This window comes from Haemorhous mexicanus, chromosome Z, assembly GCF_027477595.1.
Source record: "Haemorhous mexicanus isolate bHaeMex1 chromosome Z, bHaeMex1.pri, whole genome shotgun sequence".
NCBI classification, from domain to species: Eukaryota; Metazoa; Chordata; class Aves; order Passeriformes; family Fringillidae; genus Haemorhous; species Haemorhous mexicanus.
In genome coordinates this window covers 65,387,483-65,410,333 of record NC_082381.1, presented here as the reverse complement: position 1 = coordinate 65,410,333, position 22,851 = coordinate 65,387,483, and the positions used below count along the sequence as shown (strand labels likewise).

Below are 22,851 nucleotides of genomic sequence, written 5' to 3'. Positions count from 1 at the left end.
ACGTTCGATTGTTCTCAGATGCACTCCATTGGCTGTAGATCTCCCAAGAGTCTCTTTTAAAGATGGCTGACTTAAAAGTACTGAGTTCTTTGTTTTACAAATGAACTTTCAGTATAACAGAGAACATAGGTATATATCTTGCTCCTTTCTTAAATGAAAGTTTGTCACTTGCTGTTGAGAGATGCAATGAGCAGAATTATGGTGACCAGATGAGATTTTTTTACATCTAACTGATGTCCTAAATATTTTTCCACCTTGCAGTAACACTGAATTCCATATGTTCACATCATGGAAGAAAATATCTTTGTCAGACGTACTCTTAATACTTTTACAACTCTGAGATGGCTGTTTTTACATCTGTTTACTGACAACAGCATGAAACAAGCAGCTGTTAGTAAACTGGACTAGTCTAGGAGATCTGACACAGCTGGCAGATTATGATTAATCTGTGCTGATTTGTTTTGCTATTAAAGAGGACCTATATCCACACAATTTTTTTTTAAATTTTTTTTTTTTTTTAGTTTAACTGTGGGAAGAAGCACAAGATCCTGCAACAAATATATTGATTCTGTATTAATGCCTTGGCCTCAGTTCTGGTTCACAAGTAGAACTTTATTTTTTTGATGCCTTCCACTGTTGACATTTTGTTCTGTGACAGAAGTGTGACAAATATTATGAATTAAATGTTTTACATGGATGTGGTCTTACAATGTTGCTGTATTTAACAAATTAAATTAACAAAGCTTAAATCTTGGAAAATTCTTTTTTCTAATGCAAGCAGCAGTGAATGTTCAGTTCAGAATAGTTAAGATACAACCACCAAGAGCACTAGTTCTAAGTAAAGAAATGGTAAAAGCAAACAGTATACAGTATTAAAAAAGAGGTTCAACTTCTCTGAAAAAAATATCCACTGAAGAATGTTGCCATAGATAATACGAAGGAATGAATAACCATGCTTCACCAGAAACACCATTCTTCAAATATACATGATGTGGCATTTTAATACACAGCAACCTGCCTTGGCTATGACAAAAGTAATGATCTGTTACAATTCTAACAAAAATATAGCTTCTATACATTCTTCTGCACATACATTTTATGAATGTTGCCTTTTGTTTCAGAACTTGGTACAAAACATACAAAAAAGGTTGGCACATATGTAAGCTACCTGCAGTAAACAGCATTGTCACTATTCGTCCATAGCAATCTATGCTGTTTGCTTTTTTTCCCCTTTTCCTTTACCCAGTTGCATTTTTGATACAGCACAGGGTAGGTGGACTGCTTCTTTAACTGCAGCCACAGCTTTGACAGTCTTGCTTGCAGCCTGGAGTGCACAGTGTTAAAAATCAGCAGTTCTGCTAGTATTTATTTACTGAGTTGTCTGAGAATAGTCTAAAATTTAAACTCATGTTCTGCATGTGATTAAAATGAGATGTACAAAAATACACATTTGTGCTTTGAAAGCCTTAGCATAAATTTCATATCTTAGAAGTAATGAAGAACTATGTTTGATTTCCAACTGATATACATATTTCAAAGTACTTCTTACATCACAAAACCAATCAGCATTTTATTAGGAGGATAAAGCAGTACAAATTATAATGCTTTTATAAATTATAGTCTGGAAACTTCTTTTAAAAAGTGATAGGTTCATCCTAGAAGTAGCACAATAAATGAACTTGCCATAAAATTTAGATCAGTTTAATAAAAGTGATGACCATGTTTACAAACACCATTTTTATAAAAAAGTATGGTGATCAAGTGCCACAATAGTTTTTTTGTGTAAAATTTGATGAAAAGTTTTGTGATAGCATCTGCAAGATGGCAGAGAACCATGTGGATGGCACTACCTAGACAGAACATGCTTATTTTCCTGTATTATATGATCAATTTAAGAGAACATTGACTCCTACCAAGATTTTATATGGAAAAGAAAGAACAGGTGGTGCTCTGAGAGAGTCTCTGTAATAAGAAGGTGTTTTAAAAAGTGTCATGTTTGGGGTTTTTATGTATCCAATTTATTAAGATTTACTTGTTTTGCTGTGCATGTTCTCTTTAGAAGTATGGTTCATAGAGCTGAAGAACACTGACTGATTTGGACCAAATTTATGCTAGATAAGTGGGAAGTTTCCATCCTTATTTGTTAGGCTATTCTTACTCTCCTGGTGACTAAATTACCCCTCTCTCTGAAAAACAGTTGTGTGATGTGTTAGTGAATACAGTTGTATCAACTACAAGATTCAACAAGTGCATATTCAGTATTAGAAAGTAGTTTCAGAAGTACATTTTCTGCCACAAAATATTATTTCCGAAGAGCACTTAGTCATCTGTGGTTTATATAGCCTCTAAAAACATTTTTATGTAGAATTCATAGAAGCTTAAAAATGAGTAAAATATTTCCTTCTTGTCATGTAGTCTTAATTTCACTGGAAAAGCAAGATTAATCCCCTTTGTAGCCAAGAGTTTCTGTAAGTGATTCACAGTGAAACTGGTAGAGCAAGAGGTCTGGTTTTCTTGACTGAGTATCAGTTGTTGTTTTCTGATGGGAGCCTGAGACTCTTGCACTTCAAATCATCCAGTGTTTTCCAGTGTTTGTAGTTATTAGCCAAGTGTTGCATCAAAACTGGCAGATGTGCAAATGCTGAAAGAATAGGAATAAGAGTTTTACCATGTTTATAGAATGGGTAGAAGAACAGCCCAGCCTGATCTGAAATTGGCATTCTCTTACTCCCTTTTGTTGTTCCAATTCCTTAAAGTAATACTAAAAGGGGAAAGATTTTTTGTGTGTGTATTTCTCTTTCAAGAAAATCCCTTTCCAAATGCATGGTGATGTCATTAAATTATGCTAACATGCATGAATTGATGGTCTTAGTTTCTGCAGCTCAGAAGAAATGAAGTGATAAAGGAAAAAAACACATAGATGAAACAAAAGCTTAGTTTAAGCCATCACTCCTCTACATAGATTGCCTGGTAAGTGCACAACTTCATTGTGTGCAGTGAAACAGGCTTCAGTATCATGATTGCACAATATCCTGTGTTGTACTGCTTATATAGGGTTACTGTCTCTGAAAAAAGTGGATGCAAGGCCACCTTAATATTAGTAATTTTGGACTGTAGGAATCTCTGAATCTCTGTATCAGAGCAAGGAAGAAAAATCAGTACTTACCATCCCATGCATCAAACATATCTGTTATAAAATAGTCAATGAAGGAAATCTGGGACTTGGGGATGCTGCAGGTGTTTCTGTCAAATACTGGCATTACAACAGGCAAGCCCTGTCTCTTCTCTTCATCAGTCTAAGAAGACAAAACTCCAGTTAGCAACTACAGCTTTGCTGACTTTCGTGCTGGAATAGCAGAGGTCAAGGCATTAGATTAATTGCAATAGGAGATTTGAGAAAAGCCATAGAACCTTAGTTTCATGTATGTTATTTTGTCTGGAAGAGGGACTGAAATCAACATCTCTTCCCTTTAACAAGTACTCTTTATTACTGCAGTCCTGTGATTGCACTTAGCTCCAACAGGACAGAATGCTGTAATCTGGTGATTAGGGTACACCAGCTAAAAATATGGAAAATTGGTTGCAGGGTCCTTTAGAAGAGAACAGGTTTGATCTCTCATTTTTCCACATCTGTAGTGGGTGTTAGAAACCATTTGTCTTTTAAGTAAGAAGAGATTGTTGCTGGTGCTACTTTCTCTGCTTTTATCAGTGAATGGAAATAAAGGTATGCCCTTTAACTCTGTCCCCAGCTGGAAGAGGCCTGGTTTTCTTGCACCTACTATGGTGGAGAATCAGATCACCTCAGCAGTTTCATAGAATGTAATTTGGAAAAACATCCCCTTTTAAGTAGTACAGGCAACATTTAAAACAGGAATTGGCAGCAGAGCAGTCTCCAAAATTAGCAGAGGTGAATAAACAGGAGAACAACTCTATGAGTCTCACATTGCTGCAAGCAGGCTAATGCTTAATTTGGGCAATTTAAAGCTAGTTTATGATATCTTGACTGCTAGGGAGATACAACATGAGTGATTTTTGATCTTTCTTAGGACATGACAAAATTTATTCACTATGATTAAAATGAAGTTCAGGCATGTCTCAGGTAGTAGCTGCAATTTTCTTTCAGTAGTAACTGTCACATGTGTGACCTGAATATGAAGGGTAGGCATGCCCACTTTTCTTCCTCTCCACTCATAGCTGTTATTTCCACACCATTACTGGCAAATAAAAGCTAAGATTTTATCAGTTGTTAATTAAAGAGCTAAAAGAGTGTTTCAGGAAGCTGGTTGCATTTCTGTCAGAAAAACTGAATGTGAAGAAAGAAAGCTGAGCTTCTAGTACTATCTGGACACATCCCATGTGATAAATATTTACACTGCCCACATGCCTGCACTACTTTTCTGCCTACAGTGATAGTAGTTCAGGCTCCATCTTACAAGAGAAAGGGTGATCCCAATAGTTCAGCTGAGGCATTGGTCTTCAGGGAAGGTCTGGGGACAAAAAACTAGAGTGCTGACCATCTTGAATTTCAGCCAGTTGAATTGAGTAGGACTAATCAAATCGTTTTGGTCAGATCGTAAAAGTGTAAAACCTCCTTTCCACCTTTCTGTACAATGACCTTCATGATAAGCTTGGAGTGAATTCTTCTGCATGAAATTGAGGCTGACTGCAAACAAAAAGCATACATATGGTCTCTGTGGTGACACTAGGCAGACCCTATGTGGAACAGCACATCAGCCAATGTGCACTTCCTTATATAATAGTCAAATCATAAAAATATACATACCTGTGCAAAGTACTCCTCTGAAATCCTGCCTGCCCATTCGATACATAGCTCTAGGGGGCGACATGGATTTGCTACATCTGCACATTTAATCATCATGCGCTTGATCAGTGTCTGGTTGTCTGGAAAATTCTTTATGTTGGCTGTACATTCAGTGTTGCTGCCTTCGCTCTGAAAAGGAGAGTTGGTTACAGGGGCCAGTGGCTAGCCCTGCTAGCAGGACCTAGGGCGTCATTATCAGCTCTACTAGACTTGGGCACTAAGCAGACACCCAGTCTACTGCCTTACAGTTTCATGCAGAGCACCAGGAACTTGGAGAAGAAGGTGATGTCTGAGAACTGGTGCCTTGGTAAGTAACTAATGATAATCCAAATACATATTACAGTTGTGGTCATTCTCAAAATTAGTATCCAAGTCTGTGAAATAAAGTACCACAGGTTCTTTATCAGGTAGGATGTTACCTTCTCTGCATCCCAGCCTGGCCCTCTTGGGGTTGCATTCCTTGACAGGGGATGCATTCACCAACTGTAAGCTCACAAACATTCCTCACTTCTGAATGTTTAAATGTAGGGATGGTGATGGTAGGGGACTGCTTCACTTTGGGGAGTTTCTGGAGTTAGATTTTCATTCCTAAATGAGAAAACTGAGGCAGGCACAGGGGTCTGAATTGACTGGCACAACTGTTTCTTTTACACGCAGAAAAGCAGGTCTCTGACATTCAGTTCCAGAATGTTTCCAAGTAGAACTGCTTTCTTTGTATCAGATTTTGAACCTTCAGCCTGGAATAATCTTTGATCTCAGTTCCTGGAGAGGGTGAAATCTTTCATAATCTATGAGATTAACAACAGGAAATCACAGGAGCAGCAGACTGCAGAAATTCTCTGCTTGCTAGACAGTAAAATACCAAACTTGTTACTGACTGCTCTGGAGACCAGGAGGTGGTGACAAGGTAGTTGTTCCCAGTCTGCTATGGCATCATATTCTGAGTCTTGAACAGTTTAAAAAGGCACAGGTAAATTATGGAGTAATGAAAGGCCTCCACCTCTGCTCACATGGGATTAATGTTATTCTCAAAATAATATATTTGTGGGATTTTGGCCTCCCTTCACTGCTAAATTCAACTCTTGAGTCAAAAACTGAATGTAAGTACTTTTTGCCACCACAACTAAATTAGTATCTTTGTGGCTTATGGGGAAGTATTTTGTTGTGACTTTTGCCAATTCAGGCATTAATCTTCTAACTTTATGTTTAGTAGTTAATCCTTTTTCAGTATGGGTAGCTGAAACAAAGACCTGTCAAGTTAACCCTGTACCTTAATTGCTATTCAAGACCAAAACCAGAAAGAGCCACGGTTAACAGTAAAGAACAGAACAACCTACTACTGAGGGAAAACAAGAAGTCTCTAGTGCAAGTGGTTCTGTCCTTCACGTTTATTGTGAGATAAGTTCAGCAGCATTTGTGGTTTCCAGCTCATATTGTGGGAGAGCGGAGCTCAGCAGTCCCTAGAAGCAGGGAATTTCAGATGACAGAATTCTGTTTTTAAAGTTGTAAACAGTACCCACAACAGTCTACAGTACAAAGTCCTATTTTGGATAGCTAACAGAAGATACTTCTATTTGGTTTTAGCATTGCTGACCTTCAGTTTTATCTGATTTTTTTTGCATGTTTCCCACAAAGCATTATATTCACTAAGGTGCATTAAGATAGTCTTTCCTCAGGTTCCCTGGAGAACCTGGTCAGGTCCTGGGTGCTCAGCCTCGAGAGGCAGCAAGAGAATGTAAGGAGGGGATGGGAAACTCAGAGGCAGCTTATTAAATAAATCCTGGTGGAGCATGAGGGTTTGTAACTGTTGTGCAAAAAGGCCTGGACATCTCTTGGTACAATCAGGAGTGGAGAGGTCTCAGGAAGTTATTCCTCAGGGCTTGAAGGAAAGAGACAAAACTGTCAAGGATGTTCTTCAGTTACATCCCTAGGCTCAGACAAATCCCACTGTTTGGAGATGGGACCATAGGAACAGGTGCCAGCCTGGCTCTGTGCACAGAATTTTCCATGTAAAACAACATTCACTCATACATTTCCTGAATACAAGATAGCTTTTAACACAAGGCTTATAAAATGAAGTGCTTAAATGAACTAAGAACAGAAAAGAGAAAAAGTGTATTTTCTTACACTTTGAAATGTGAGGCCATAAATCCATTTGTGTTATTTGGGCATTGCCATAATGCAAATTAATATAAAGAATGAAAATGATACTTAAGGTTGTCTGGGAAGAACCTCACTGAAATGCCTGAAGGCATAAAGTCCTGCACTTTATGTGTGGCTTACACTTACATGTGGGCTGGTCTCCTCAGATGCCATAGGCTTGTTGATACTGTTCACAAATTTGTTCACATGCTCAAAGTGCTTTGTCATCTCTGTTGCCAAAACCATGTCAATAATGGCCTGTCGCAATGACCGGTAGCAATTTCTAGGAAAGAAAAAGAGTTCTTGCTCATGAGCTTGCCCGACTGAGCTCTGCCCTTTCCTCATCCCTGCCCACATAGTGCTACAAAACACTGCTCTGGGACTCAGCCACAAGCTGGCACCTTCAGAGTTAGGAACAGTCTAAGGATGGAGGAATGTACAAGATCATGCCTCTCCAAGTTCCCCCACTCCATTATTTTTACCTAATGAAAATCATGTGAAATCAACAGAAATTTACATTTCAGTTTGATAATGCAGTAAAACTAACTTCTCCATGAATGGCACCAATGTGTCCATGTATGTTCTGCTGTATGTTAGTGTTAGCTTGGAATACAAATCTCAGGTTTTTCAATTACCTCTTTCAGGTCAGGCTCTTTCCCTTTCAGAGCTCTTTCTCTCTCACCTTGTTCCTATAAAAGCTAGAGTCATGCAGTGAGAGCTCCTGGGCTACTTCCATGCCCAGCCAACCACAGGGAGCTTCCAGATCTCTCAGAGCTTCATGTCCTCCTCTGCTACCACCCTTTCAATTCCATGTGAATGTAGTAGTACTGGAATGCATAGGACCTTGTGCAGACACAACATGCAGCATCTAGCTGCTGGTGTGTAAATCATATCTCAAAAAAGTAGTGCCCAGGCTCCTTCAATGAAAAGGCAGTGGGCAAAGATGCAGCCTTGAGGCCGTTAACTGGACCAAGTTAATGGAATTCATAAAAGATTATTAAACATCTTTCTAAGCTTCCAATTTCAAGTTAGAAGACAGGGCTGGTGAGGGGGAAATGAAAACCTTTTTATAAATCATGTCTGTATAGGATTCTGGAAGAGGTTAAATTTTATTATCTGTATTTAAACTATGTATTCTTGTTTAGAAGGTAGACTCTCAGTTTCCCCCAAACTGCTAAATAAGCAGTCCAGACATGGACACTCCCCTTGTCCAGCAGACACACCTATCAATATTCTTGAAAATGTTGTATTTGTTGTCTTTTGTTGTAAGCTGAAACGCCAGTGCCGTGTGATGACTCTCTAATACAGCTGTATCATTGTAAAGGACAGCTAATTCACTGCCTGCATTGCACAGGAAAGAGTTGGTCCGTCCAGGATGGTCTACATCATGAATGGTGGCAGCTATTAATGCAGCTACCTCATCTAGATGGTCCAGACTTCCCTACAGGAAGAGAGAAAAATTACAATATGGCACAAAAATTACAGTAAATATTTTCTGATAACTTACAGGTACCCACAATTACAGAAATGTAAACTTAAGCAGGGATTCTACCTCCTTGCAGACATTTTCATTCACTGTGCCCACAGATTACCGACCACAAAATTTCCACTCCTACCCTTATCCAAATATGCTTTCTTTAATGAAGCTTTTTACACTGCTGTCACGTGAGCAATATCCTTGCATAGAATTCTTCAATGGATAGATGACTTAGTGGTTCCCTTCCACTTTGTATGCTTGCCTGAATGTATCTGTATTGACTCTGCTCCACACACCTTATGTTTTAGCACAGGATAGAATAGACTATTTCACTTAGGAGGTAACCTACAATGATCATTGGCCAAACTGCGTGACCACTTCAGGACTGGACAAAAGTTAAAACATGTTGTTATGGGCATTGTCCAAATGCCGCTTAAATACTGACAGGTGCGGGGCATCAACCACCTCTCTGGGAAGCCTGTTCCAGGATTTAACCACTTAGTAAATAAAAGTTTCCTAATGTCTAGTCTGAACCTCCCCTGGCACAGCTTTGAATCTTTGCTGAGCACAAGGGGGAATAGCTCACACCTCCCTCTCCAAAGCTTTTGCAAAGCTTTATTAAGAACTGTTACCTACAGCCAGTTACCATGAGACAGAAAAGAGCCAGGTTCCCTCCCCACCTCCATCATTGCTACTTAAAAATGTAAATTTTTATAAACAGACTTTAGAGAAACTGTGTGGGCCTGCTTGCATCACAGGAAGACTTCAAGGACAGAGAGAGTTTATGAGGCCAGGACCATTATTTAAACATCTGACTTCTGGATGACACACATAAAATGGCAAACATGCTGAAATCCTAACCCAAAGAACTCCTAGGTGATGGTTCTACCTTAACTCTCTCCTTCCCGAGAAAGAAGGCAGTAGCATGCAGGACATCTGCTGCATGTGTGGAGTTGTGGTATGAGTTGGAGGAGTGGTAGTTGGCTTCAATGACTTGCAGCCATGCCCGCAGTGTTGCTTCCGAACAGTTTAAAAACTCAGAGACCCCAAACCGGGCAAAAACTTTTAAGCCCAAATACACTAATGGCCTGAAAAACAATAGAAGAAAAAAAGCACTGCTGTAAAATAGGAACTTGTGATGTTCTAAAAGTGATACATTGAACAAAGAAACCAAGACTTTTAAAAGGGGTGGGTAAAGTTAAACTTTTTAAAATTGCGTATCTATAAACTCTAAAAAGCTTAGAGTGGGCCTGGGCCAAAGTTATAAATGATTGCATCTATCATCCTTTCAGACATTATTTAAATGTTTTGTAGAAATGGTACAATTCCATTAGAGTTTCAACAATTCCTGTGGCTTCAGAAAAAACATCTTAAACTCCCCTTTTTTTGTGTGTTTAGTATCTGTCAATCAAACAAAATTCCATTTATTTTTTTCCTGAGGAGAAAAAGCAGACTTTGAGCATATATGAACACATGCCAAAGGCTAAAAAGTCCTAAGCCCACAAAAAAGGTCAAATTTCAATTGCAAAGCGCTCTGTGTGTGGGTGTGTGTGTTTGTACAATGCTGGGAATCCCATGTGTGAAACAGTAAACAGAGTACAACCTCTAATCTTTTTTGATTCTCAAATCCATATCCACTTTGGGTTGTCTTTTACTCTGTGTTGCCTGTGAAAGAGTCCTATCCATCAGTTACATTTTTCACTCCTGCAAGATGACCTACAGAGCCTGTGAGCTGAGAAAGGCATAACCAAACCCCAATATCTGCAGATTAAAACCAGGCAAATACAAATTTCTAAAATGGCTATTTTATGCAAAGAGAGTACATAAGAATGGGTAGTCTGTTTGATTCTTTGCATCTTGGAATGAAAGCAACTTCTCTGTCTGGATGACGCACTTATTTTTGCGGTCTGCATGACCTAAAAAATACTGACGTCTGTATTCATTATAAGCTTTAAAATCCCAGTCTGTTGATCCTATCACTGGTTTATCCTCCATCCCATTTTTTTATCCCTATAATCAAAAGCTACAGTTGGTTTAGATCTTCCCAAATTGTGGGATGATTTAGGTGAGGAAGGGGAGAGGTTTGCTTTTTCCAGCAGGACCATTTTCACATGAGCAAGAAAAAGAGCCATCTGGAGGGCATCCAGCATGTAACAACATCAGACTACACTGAACAGTGTCACTTGGACAGAGTGGATCTTTGTCAAGCAAGACAGCTCTCACAGATTTGCTGTGTCTTGCTGCAGTTTTTCCAGAGCTACAGCTGCTCAACAAACTTTCTCTGGGCACCCAGGGAAAGGAGTCCAGTACCTTTTATTTGTAACAGCCTCCAACTCAAAAATATTGAAGTCCCAACTTTCCTCATTATCTAGGAGCTGTGCAATACAGGGTGGAACATCATTGATGGTGTTTGGCACTGGAAGGTGAGTATGGCTCAGGTTCATATCTGTTGAAATGGAATTTGGGAATTAGCACATTTCTGGGTTATTCCCTCTACACTCTACCACAGCCCCTCTTCAGAATTCCATTTAGAAAGCAACTCTTTTTCAAGAAAAACAACTTTTTTTCCTCACATGAAAGAGTCTGTAAGTGCCTATAATACAAAGGTTTATTACAGAGCATTCGAATATAAACAAAAAAGATCAGTGAACATTTCTTTGAGTGACAATTTGATTTTTTGCTAATATTTTGAAATGCAATATTTTAATTGTTTGAGCCTGTTTCAACACGAAAATTGGGGCAGCCCAGCACTTGTGCTGCAGTCATTTAGACAACCATTTCCAGAGACATATGTTCCACTGCAAATAAGCCTGAAGCTGTATGTTAGCAGTACTGACAAAAGAAGTCACACGTGCAAAGGGAAGTTTAAAATGGTGGGAAGTTTAAAATGGTGGCTTACTCTTAGAAAACACATACTCATTTCCTGACAGTCTTCTCAAGCCATCCTGAAAAAGAAATCAAGTTTGTCTTAGTTTTTTTGCATCACTAGTTTCAAAAACACTACTTGCACTTTAGGTACTATTCCTGGGTGCTAAAAATAGTGCTCTTATTGCAGCACTATAGTATAATCCTGGTTTTAGGGTCTTTCAAAACAAACATGAAAGGATCCCTGGAACACTGGTATGAGATCTCCAGAAAAAATATTAAATACATAGTGTATTGCCCACCTTGACCCTCTCATTGGCACCTCCATCATTCAAATCAGACATTATAATTAATTTTTCATTTTCTTTATATTATTTTGGTAGGGATTAGCTCAGTGTCTATTAAAAATGACTAAATCCATGACAGAATTAAGATAGTTTGTCTCTTGCTTCTGTTACAGGACCAAAATTAGAGCTTGATTAAAGCAATATCACTGGTACACTGGACTAACTATAGAGCAAGCCCTCTAATCCCATATAAGCTTCTAGAGTTTCTATAAGTATCAGTATAAGTTTCAGTATCTTCTGAGAGATTGGATATAGTTTCTGGTGGCAAGTCTGTTCACTTGTATCTGAGGATGAATGCACACTGTGGACTTAAATGTGGCCACAGCTTACTACATCCTGCAGTACTGCTAGTAAAGAGGCCAAAATACTTAACTGAGATGGTGATGAATTACAAGTCCCCTTCCCATTGAAATTTTAGCTCAGCAAAGCAGTGAACTGTGATGTAGGACAATGGTCCAGCAATTTCGTCTTTACTAATTTTACTCACGTTCATCAGACCTCCAACAAGATCACTTGTGTGAGGATCTTCATCTTTGGTACCTAACTGAGGGGAATAAAGTTCTGTTGTCCGCAGGATTTCCAGAACTCTGTCCAGGGCCTCTGCTACTGTGATCGGGCTGTTTTCCTGGGCAGCGTTAATTATGTTAATAACCTGAAACCAGATTAGGGGGCAGGCAAAGAAAAGTGAATGGCACTTTTTTCTTATTACAAAATTTTTATTCTTGTCTTGATTATGCTAATTCTCATCAAATGCAATATAATTCCCCACAACCCTTGAAGTACAACTCTGAAAATGTAAATTTGTGCTCAGATTTCCTGGTATCAGTCTGCTATTTTTAACTGGCAAACTCCTGGGAAGTGGAAGTAGAAAGGTGTGAAGTATCTGAAATAGTTGCCAGTGGGTGGACCAAAAACCAGCAATGTCCCAGTACTTCACCATATCCAGGTCTGCTCTGAAACAAATTATTCAATCCCTGAAGGAAAATCCAAACAAGCAAACAAACAAACTCTTGGATGTGACTCAGATATTATACCATGATATTCTCCATGGTATCTCCAGTCAAGGGCAGAGAGCAGAAAGTGCTGGACTGTGGGAGAAGAGGATGGCTCTTTGAAACCCACACTGTGCCTCAGCCACCATCCAGAAATGCAGCAGTGACTTGCTTCTGCCAAGAATGATGGGAAGAAAATCCTGATGCTGTCTTCTCCAGGAGCCAGAGGCTGCTGCACAGCCACTACAAGCCTCCCTGTGGATATGACTGAGGATATGGAAAAGTTGCTCTTACAGTCACAGTGGTGCTGGTAAATAAGAGCTTGATGACAGCAAGAAAAGAGAGGGAGAGAGGGAAAAATTATTTGAAAGTGGAAGATACCTGACACCCTGGTGTGTTACAAGTGACTGTGCAGCTGATTTTGACCACAGAATTTGTGTGACAGAGTGAAGAAAGGCTGTAGAAAGTGGGTAGACAGAAGATGGTGCAGGTGCTCCCTCTTCTGCATGGTATCTTATAAATATCAATAGTGAGAGCAAAGGTGGGGCTGGAATAACATCCCCCTGCTCACACATGACCCAACAGAGCATTGCCCCCTTCCTGCCAGAAGCCATGCATGTAGCAAGGGCACTCTTCTGCCCTCCTTAATATTCTTCCTTATGACTAGCATTTGGAATGCCATGATGGGAAGTAGAAAGCGATAATAAAAACAAATTACTAATATTACTCTGTTAAATACAAAGTGCAGGAAATTTCTGTTTGTCTGTCCAGAAACTATATACTTCCCTATGAAGTATGGGAACTTGAAACTCTGGAGTTTCTGGAAAAGTCAGTGCTCAGGACTCACCTTTGTGATAGGAGCTTCTATTGTCATAGAATGAATCCGTGCCATTGAGGAGTACCGTCGGGTCTGTAAACTTGGAGCTGCCATTAAAGAGCCACAGTGTGAATCAGATGACAGCATTTGAAGAGTGCAGAAGGCCAGGGCACAGCACAATGAAATACAGCCTCGTGTCCCATTTCTCTTGTATCTCTCCCCCTGCAAGTTCTTCATTGTTTCATTTCTTGTACTGTTTTCTGCTTCCTTGGCAGGCATCTCTCATTTTTGCTGTCAGATTTTCCATCCTTTCTTCACTTCAGAATGGAATTGTACTTACACATCATGCCCTTTGACTGCACTGGATCTCTATCAGACATGGCTCCTCCTGTAAGTCTGTGTGTGCCCCTCATCTTGGTGCTACAGTTGCTCTAATGAAAACCATTCCTGCTCCCCATAATCAGTGCTTCTCTCACTACACAAAAGGGTAGAAAGAAATCTCTGCCACCCTTGTCCCACCCCAGTAAGCAGTCACAAATGGGATCAGAAGTACTGCTCTCAAGTAACCAGCAGCAATAGGCTCCTTCATGTTAAACATTAATAAACCAAAATATTTGTGTTTAGGAGCACAGGCTGCAGTTTTCTAAGAGAGGTGGCACTAATGCTTCAACCACACACTCTTTTAACAAGCTGCTTCTATCCTTTGGCACAGTCACTCCTCCTCCCTGTGAAGGCATTCAGCACTGTCTTGCATAGTATAGCAATGCTGGTAGTTATGCTTGGACACTGCTTTGCAAATCAGAAAGACATTTTACAGCAGTTATAAAAAAATTGAGTAATCTCTGTTTAACCAGCTGTGAATCTGTCTGGTTATTCTTTTGTTCTGCAGTTTTGTTGCCCAAGCCAAGTATGTTCTTTTTATATATATATGTATATATATATTTTAAAATAAATAAATAAATAAATAAATAAATAAATAAATAAATAAATAAATAAATATTCATGTATATTTATATACATGACTATATATATATAGTATATATATTTATAGTATTGTACATACACTTTGCTTTCTTACCATCACTACTTTGAGATGTTATTGACTTTACATCAACTGAGTCTTTCCTTCTGTTCTTGCACTTGTAAGAACCAGATTCTGTAAGTAGAAAACAAAAGTTTTAAAAATATATCAAGTAAAACCTCTACAAAATATCCATCTAAAATTTTGGAAATTTAATTAAGTGATCTTAACAATATCACACAAGTGGGAGAAATACTGCAATTTCTGCACATCAGAACAAGGAACTCAGTGTCTATCAATTTAAAGCAACTTGTCTGAAGTCCCCTGGAAAGATCTTTAGCAAGGAAGTCAAGATGCCTTATGGAACAGGAGACTTGCTTCACCTAACTTAAGCTTCCTAAAAGTAGTAGTCTTGCAGGCTGTCATCATCTAAGGCTTTGAGAGATCCTGCTTCAGGAGACATGTCTCAGGCAGGTGGGCTGAGTTCTGTTTGCTCTACTCTGACCACTGAACAAGCCCAACTTTGTCTAAAACTAGCCAATTAAGAGTCTCATCTTACTCTGCACTCTTAAAGCCAAAGCGTAATTCAGACTCAGACAGCTTTTGCTTTTATTTGCAATAAATATTTGCACCTGTATTTAAAGAAAATCCAACATGCTGAAAATTATTAAACAATCAGTTTAGTTCTTCTGAATATTAGCCATGCAATAAACTTATTCTTGAAACAGCTGTTTGCTAAAGCCAGAGAAATTATCACAACCAGTCAAATTCAAGAGCTGGATGAAATGACAGGAAGGAGTCTCAAAAAAAAAAAAAAAATCTGGTAAAATTTCATTTTTCTCCAATACATTAAAATCTGCACTCTCCCTTATGTTTTCAAACAGCAACCATGCATCTATTCACCACTTTCCAAGAGTGGAAAGTGGTGATAGTACCTATTCCCAAGGTATCTAAAATGCCACTCAAAGATCAGAGACCCTAGCAGGCTTTCAAAAGCTGATAAAAGCTTTTGAAGAGTAAGAAGTATGATTTTGATATTCTTAACATAAAGACGAATTTTCATTATAATGTCACAAGACAGGATGTATGCAGCCTCTCTTTAGCAAAATAAAATGTTAACATACAATTCTCCAGAATTAAAAATTCATCCATCCTAAAAATTACTGAAATAGTTTCTGTCTTAATTCTCTTTTTCTACCACAGACAGTTTTGGTCTTCTTTGTTGTAGACTGAACTGGAGAAATTGAAAGCATTTTCCTCTGTTGACAACCAACAGCAGGACATAACTAATGCATGTTAAATAATTTTATTTATTCTTTCACTAACATTTGGTTGACTTAATCATAAGGCACTTCAGTGGGAGCAGGCATTTACACATAAACATAGCTGTGAGTGGCTATAGCTGACAAAACAACTCTCCTTGTGTTAAATACCAACTAGCAAGTCAAATACTTTCCTAGGGCCTCCCAAAGAGTCACAGGTGCATAAAAGCTACTCTCTGCTGTACTGTGATTTCATCTGTAAGTATTTAAATGCCTATGTAAAAATTTTTACTTCACCTGGTGGGCAGAAAATCTTACCATCCAGGTTGTTACAAATCTTATACTACTGCAAAAAGCATGATACACATGGATTACTCTTCTATGCTTGTCACTTATTTGTATATGCCCATGGTTCTGAAAAGTTATTCTTGGAGCACGGCTACGGACTGCAGGGAAGGACAACCTACATCACATGCTCTGACACTGCCTACTTTCACTGCACTGTAGTCATCAGTGTGGTGTCATAGCATGGAGCTTCCCAGTCTTGCTGAAATCTGTCACAAAAATGAGCAAACTTAAAACATTAGTAAGCTAATATAAATGTGTTAGTAACAAGTGTCCTGCTTAATTTACCTTCCTGTTTGCAGGACAGAAACAGTGAGAAGAAAATCTGCTTTTGTTACAGGGATACAGGAGCAAATGGTTTAACATACTGTGGATCAGTTCTGGTGGCAGCAATGGGAATGAGGGCAGCCAATTTCATATTGTCTCTTCCCCCTTGCCCATTGCTATTTGGCATCACAAAGCTTTCAGATGTTTGTATGTATTCTTAGGCTCCTCGAAGACCAGGGAATGCCAAGCAGTCACGTCCCATGCTCTTAGTGTGTTATATCCTCCTCCCATGTGAAAATCAGAAACTGCCTGAAGCTGCACAGCAATGTTGTCTCACCTTTCATAGCAGGAAAGGCTTCAGGTGCCAGAAGGTAACAAGGCATAAGAACCTTTTTACTCATAAGATATCAGTCTGGCTGAGACCACTAGAGTCACAAGCTTAAAATTGGCCTTAAGTACCTCCTTCTTCAGGGAAAAGGACTATTCAAAACACTACATAGCATTGGAGGAAGGAATTCTTCCCTTATACTCTACTCTTCTAGTCAAAACCTCTCTATAAAACTCAAGGAGGGCTGGAGTGTGCTGTCTGAGTAAGCAAACCTACCTGAGACACAAGACAAGGGTTGCGGACATGCTGCAGCAACTCAGTGCTGACTGGAACTGAGCTGCTCAGGCCTGGACACCTGGGAGACAACTGTCTTAGCCTGTGCTGGGGCCAAACCAATGGCCTGCTGACAGGTCCTAAACTTGGACACACTGTGGCAGGTGTGCTGGCATGAATCAGCACATTCCACATTTCAAACATAAAGAGGTACCAAGGTACACAAGCTGCAGAATCAAACACTGTTTTAATACAACAGAGCAATGCATCTGAACTTCAAACACACAGCAAGAGGTCTGCACAGGAGACTCAATTATTGGTGATTAAAAGTCCAGTTCATGGTGTGGTATCAGATGCAGCTGGCATCTGTTCTTGGCCATCAGCTCTGACCACTGACTGGACTTGGGGAAGAGACAACAATTCATAGCAGCAGAGAACCCCAACACAACCCCCAGCACAGCAGAATGTAGAGATAAACAGTAATATTCTAACCTGACAGGGAATTGTCTCCTGTGTACTTATCCTCACGGTGACTCTTGTAGAGCTGGAGATAAGAGTAAAATATATATGTAAGAAAAAGGAAATACAAAGAACTTTAAACAGGCTGCATTCAACACTGTCCATATTCAGCACTTTACATTCAGCTATTTAAGGTGTAATAAGATGTAGAGAAATAATATGAAAACAAACAGATAGGCCATGCAGAAAATCACAGATACAAGGGCTTTTATGTACTAAATTCCTGTTTAATGCCTGCATTTACAAGAGAACTGATACTCATTTATGTAGTGTTTTAAGTGCAAATTGCATGTGAACCTGAAAGAATTAAATAAAAAAATCCTACAACATTATTTTTTGTGCTTTCAAAATAGTTTTCTTAGAACTATTGAAGCTAATTTTGAATGCATCCTTTCATGGATAACTGATAAACTGGACTTCGAAAAAACTCAGTTATAAAAACTACTCTCCAGGAAATAAGGGGTAGAGATAGGTGTCGTTCATCAGACCTTTATTTTCAAGTAGTTTTTAATCATTCTCATGAATGAAGAATAAAACACAAAATCTTAATTTTTTGTTCTGAAACATTTTAGGTAGTTCCAAGAGTAGGTATTTCAAGCTTTCTTAGAATTTAGATAGGATATTTTCATATATTAAAATTTACAGCTATTGCTTGGTCTGCAGTAACACAGATTAAATGTTCCTCTGCTTTTTCATTCTTCTCAAAACCAAAAGTACTGTCTAGTTCATGACAGTTTAATACCTGCTAATCAACCTCACCCCTTTCCTTTGTTATCTGATTAGAAGAAAGTGTTTTGCTGTTGGTATGAAAACTGATCAGAAATGGCAGTTCCTCAAGTTATTTCTTGAAAATTGGTGTGTGATATATTTAAGTATAGCTAACGGAGTCACAGAGAAAGACTAGAAATAATGCTTACTAGGAATAATGCTTACTTTTTTACTGCAGTCACTAGAGAAGATACACATACCCTCTTACTTCAGATGAATAATTGTCAGTGCTTGACACTGTAATTACAAATTATTCAGTACACATAATATTTAGGAGTCCATTACTGTCATATGGTGACTGGTTGCTCTGACCAAATCCATCACCTGCCTGTAGCAAAGCACTAGATTGCACGGAAGCATGAAATCCATGGTTGCAACCTGTCAGTTAAAAGGAGAGTATGACAAGGTTGCACTTGTGTGCTCTTACTGGTCTGTATCAGTTTGTGACTGTGCATGCGGATTATTCAGGAAAGAAAGGAAAGGAATGATACAAATTCTCTTTTCTGTCATTCTGTCATTCTTGCACACCTTTTGTTTCTTCCTTTCTGCTGTGGGGGGGAGCGGCAGAGGGTGAAAGGGGAAGAGAAGAAAATGGAAAGGAATAAAACCCTACAAAATTCAGGCACGGCTTTTTGTAATGAATTAAAAAAAACAAGAAAGGGAAACCCTTTGCTCATGCTCCATATAATTCTTGTTCAGGGGAGTGTAAGAACTGACTCTTCATCCACAAAAATTTTAAAAGCTTGAACACCTTTCTTGTAACCATGTAGAAACTCTCAGAGAAATAATCTCATCCAAGCACAGTAAGGTTAAGGAAATCTCATCAAATATGGTACAGTGACACAAGGCATCTGAACTGTTTGTTCTGGCCTCATCCTGGAGCTTTTCTCAAAGCCAATGGATATATCTCTGTCTACTGCACAACTGGCAGAAACATAGGCACAGTCCTCCAAGTGCTTTACTAAAAAAATAAACCACGTTTCTGTTCTGAATACTTCTCTTCCCCTTCTGCAGGCATGTGCTGAAAGAGCCATGTAAGGTAAGTTATGAGGGCAGTTACACAGTTAATCTTGGGTCAATATGTTCTTGAAAGAAACAACACCTCTCTTATAAATTTATGAATGTGAAAACACTGGACTCTATCCTGCCAGGTCTCAAATTGACAATGGCAGCATTAATAATTACCTAGGCTCAGCACACGGGAATAGTCACATGAAAGTCAATCCTCATTCATAAATCTTCACTGTAAGAATACTTAACACTCTTGTAGGTATTTTTTTTTTCCATGCATAAATTTAACATGCTGGGTTTTTCTATGTGATAAATCAAGCACGGAAATACATGAAAGTTCTGGTGGTCTCTGATATGCCTTACAGAGGATGTTGGTACTGGCAAAAAACACATATACTTTTTTTAAAGTGAAACAGTGTGTAATGATATAAGGATGTTTTGAAGTCAACATATACTGTCTGAATGCTGAGATCAAGCTGTCTAAATTATATTGATTTAGTGAAACATTAAACATTTGACATCAAAATTTGAATTACGACAGCTTTTACTGCTCTGTAACCTAAGTAAATATTTAATTTGATTTCCTTTTATCCTTCCATAAAGATTTATCTGTAGCTTGAGAAGGAACCCAATTTTTTTAGTCTAAGGAAAAGTTCTACTGCTGCAACTATTAAGGCATGGATATTACAAAAACTTCATTGTCCAGGATCTCCTATAAGCATGAAATATTTCTGTGACAGAAGTGAAACAACAATTACATAGTTCTATCAAATACACCTTTTTTTTTCCCCCAAGGGACGTAAAATCTCCACCGACCATACTTTCTGTTAGGCTGCAGTCTTTAGCCTTTTTGGCAGACCTCTGTATCTGTGGAGAGCCTTTTGAAGCCCATATTCCCTTGGATCACCAAATGTGTAAATCTTCCCAGCTCTACAGTGCTTAATTTACTAGTATTAAATAGACAGAAATGGATGATACTTTCTAGCAGTACAGGAGAATATGAATGTTGCCATGGACGTAAGTCCTTATTTCATAATTTCCCTTTTTCTGACTAATGAGGAGAGGCTTATGGGGCATGTGAAGTTCAAGGGCAGCCTGGGCTGCAGCAATCATGAAGAGGAGGAGTACAAGATCCTCAGGGCATTGATGAGGGCACACAGAAAACGCACTCCCATGGACCTCAGGAGAGCAGACCTGGGCCTCTTCAAGAAACTGCTTGGTAGAGTGCTGTGGAATAAGGCCCTGGAGGGAAAATGGGCCCAAGAAACTGGTTAATATTGAAGGGTCACCTCTTCCAAGTTCAGGAGTGATGCTTCACAACAAAGAGAAGTCAGAAAAATGCCAGAAGGCCTGTGTGGATGAACAAAGAACTTTTTGACAAACTCAAACAAAAGAAGGATGCCTACAGAGAGTGGAAACAAGGACTGGTAGCCTGGGAGGAATACAGAGAATGTCTGATGAGTGAGGGATGATGTTAGGAAAGCTAAAATGTGATAGAATTAAATCTGGCTAGGGACATGAAGGACAGCAAGAAAAGCTTCTATAGATACCTTGGTGAATTAAAGAAAGATTAGGGAAAATGTGGTCCCTCTCTGGAAGGAAACAGGAGATGTGGTTACCTGGGACACAAAGAAGGCTGAGGTACTCTCTGACTCTTTTGCCTTGGTCTTCACTGGCAAGTGTTCCAGCTACATGCACTTCCCTAGTCACAGGAGGTAAAGGCAGGGACTGGGAAAATGAGAACCACCCAGTGTAGAAGAAGATCACGTTTGGGAGTATCCAAGGAACTTGAAGGTGCACAAGGTCACAGGACCTGATCAGCATTTGTGAGTCCTGAAGGAGCTGGTGGAGGAAGTAGCTAAGCGGCTATCAGATTTGAGAAGTCATAGCAGTCCAGTGAAGTTTCCAGTGACTGGAAATGGGGAAATTTACTTAACTGTCATTTCTAAAGATTAGAAAAGGAAAAGGAAAATACAGGCAATCACAGGCCAGTCTCATCTCTGTGCCATGCAATCCATGGAGCAGATTCCCCTGGAAACTATGCTAAGGCATATGGAAAATAAGAAGGTAATTGCTAACAAGCACAGCTTCACTAAGGGCAAATTATGCCTGACATATTTGGTGGCTTCCTACAATGGGTGGATAAGGGAGTGTCATCTAACTGGACCTGTTCGAAGCATTTGATGCTTCCTTGCACACCCTTGACTCTGCAGTGGAGAGACCCAGATTTGATAGGTGGGTAAGGAATTGCCTGAATGCTCCTGCTCAAAGAGTTGTGGCCAATGGCCAGGAGTCTGGGTGGAGAGGAGTGCCGAGTGGCGCTCCTTGGGGGCCTGCACTAGGGCCAGGATTATGAACATCTTTGTCAGGGACGCAGACAGTGGGATCAGGTGCACCATCAGCAGGATCAGGTGCACCATCAGCAGGCTGGCTGACGACACCAAGCTTTGCAGTGTCACAACTGCCTGAAGGGCCCACAGCAAGCTGGATGGGTCTCCAACATAAGACATCAACCTGCTGGAGCAGATCCAGAGAAGGGCCACAGTACTGACCAGAGAGCTGTAGCACCTCTCATATGTGAAAAGGATGAGAGAGTTGGGGTTGTTCAGTTTGCAGAAAAGAAGAGTCCAGGATGTCTTTTAGCACCTTCCAATTACTAAAGGGGCCTACAAGAAAATAAAAGAAAATTTTACAAGGCTGTATAGTGACAGGACAAGAGGCAATGGTTTTAAACTGAAAGAGAGTAGGTTTCAACTAGCTATCAGTAAGAAATTCTTTACTTTGAGGGTGGTGAGACACTGGAACAGGTTCCCCAGAGGAGTTGTAGATGCCCTGTCCCTGGAAATTCAAGGCCAGGTTGCGTGGGGCTTTGAACAACCTGGTCTAGTGGAATGTGATCCTGCCTGTGACAAGCAGGTTAGAACTAGGTGATCTTTAGGATGCCTTTCCAGTCAGATCAATCAATGATTGCATGATTCTTACTGGTTTAAGCAGTTCAATCTACAGGGCAAAGAAGGACAAAAAAAATTACTTTTTTCTTATATTCCTGCTATTTTTTACATATGGGTACAAGTTCGTAATACTTATTATCTTGCATTAAGAATACCATATATACACCTCCCTGTACCAGTCTTTCAGCTGTGTGTATAGTATAGAAAAAGCCATTAGATTATGTCTTACTTTCAAATCAACATCTAAGCAGCTATAAATGAAACAAGTTATGAGGTTTAAACAATGAATTAAAAATACATGCAGCTTTATCACTGCTTTTATCACTGTTGCACTCTAGCCTGAGCATTTTAAAACATCCTGTGACTGTAAATGATATTTTGCTGCTAATACTAAAACACATGTTTTAGTTCAAAGATGAAGTCAGTTTAAAATACTATGAGTCTTATTTTTCAATGATAGACATGCACAGTTCTTCCAAGAATTATGCGGAATTCTCCTTGATTTGTAACTACATACCTCTACAAAAACTTGTGCAAGGAGGATGATTTCAACAGTCGAATGCTACCCCCTATGGAATGCTTTTAGAAGTAGTAGTTTTCCCGTAATGTGTTAATATTCAGTGTTGTTCTACTGAAGAAGGGGC

The 22,851-nt window shown here is 39.3% G+C and overlaps 1 protein-coding gene across 1 annotated transcript in view; it reads right to left on the bottom strand.

The window, feature by feature from the left end:
- Positions 1-591: 591 nt before the first annotated feature.
- Positions 592-22,851, bottom strand: part of PDE8B (phosphodiesterase 8B) — an 80,018-nt gene continuing 57,758 nt past the window's right edge. The window contains exons 11-22 of the mRNA XM_059837175.1: positions 17,451-17,502; positions 14,541-14,618; positions 13,493-13,569; positions 12,141-12,305; positions 11,341-11,386; positions 10,752-10,887; positions 9,331-9,529; positions 8,188-8,405; positions 7,112-7,247; positions 4,784-4,951; positions 3,167-3,296; positions 592-2,641 (exon numbers count right to left, since the gene is read on the bottom strand). Of these exons, the coding sequence (XP_059693158.1) occupies positions 2,526-2,641; positions 3,167-3,296; positions 4,784-4,951; positions 7,112-7,247; positions 8,188-8,405; positions 9,331-9,529; positions 10,752-10,887; positions 11,341-11,386; positions 12,141-12,305; positions 13,493-13,569; positions 14,541-14,618; positions 17,451-17,502 (1,521 nt within the window). The 3' untranslated portion in view covers positions 592-2,525. The remainder of the gene's footprint in view (positions 2,642-3,166; positions 3,297-4,783; positions 4,952-7,111; positions 7,248-8,187; positions 8,406-9,330; positions 9,530-10,751; positions 10,888-11,340; positions 11,387-12,140; positions 12,306-13,492; positions 13,570-14,540; positions 14,619-17,450; positions 17,503-22,851) is intronic.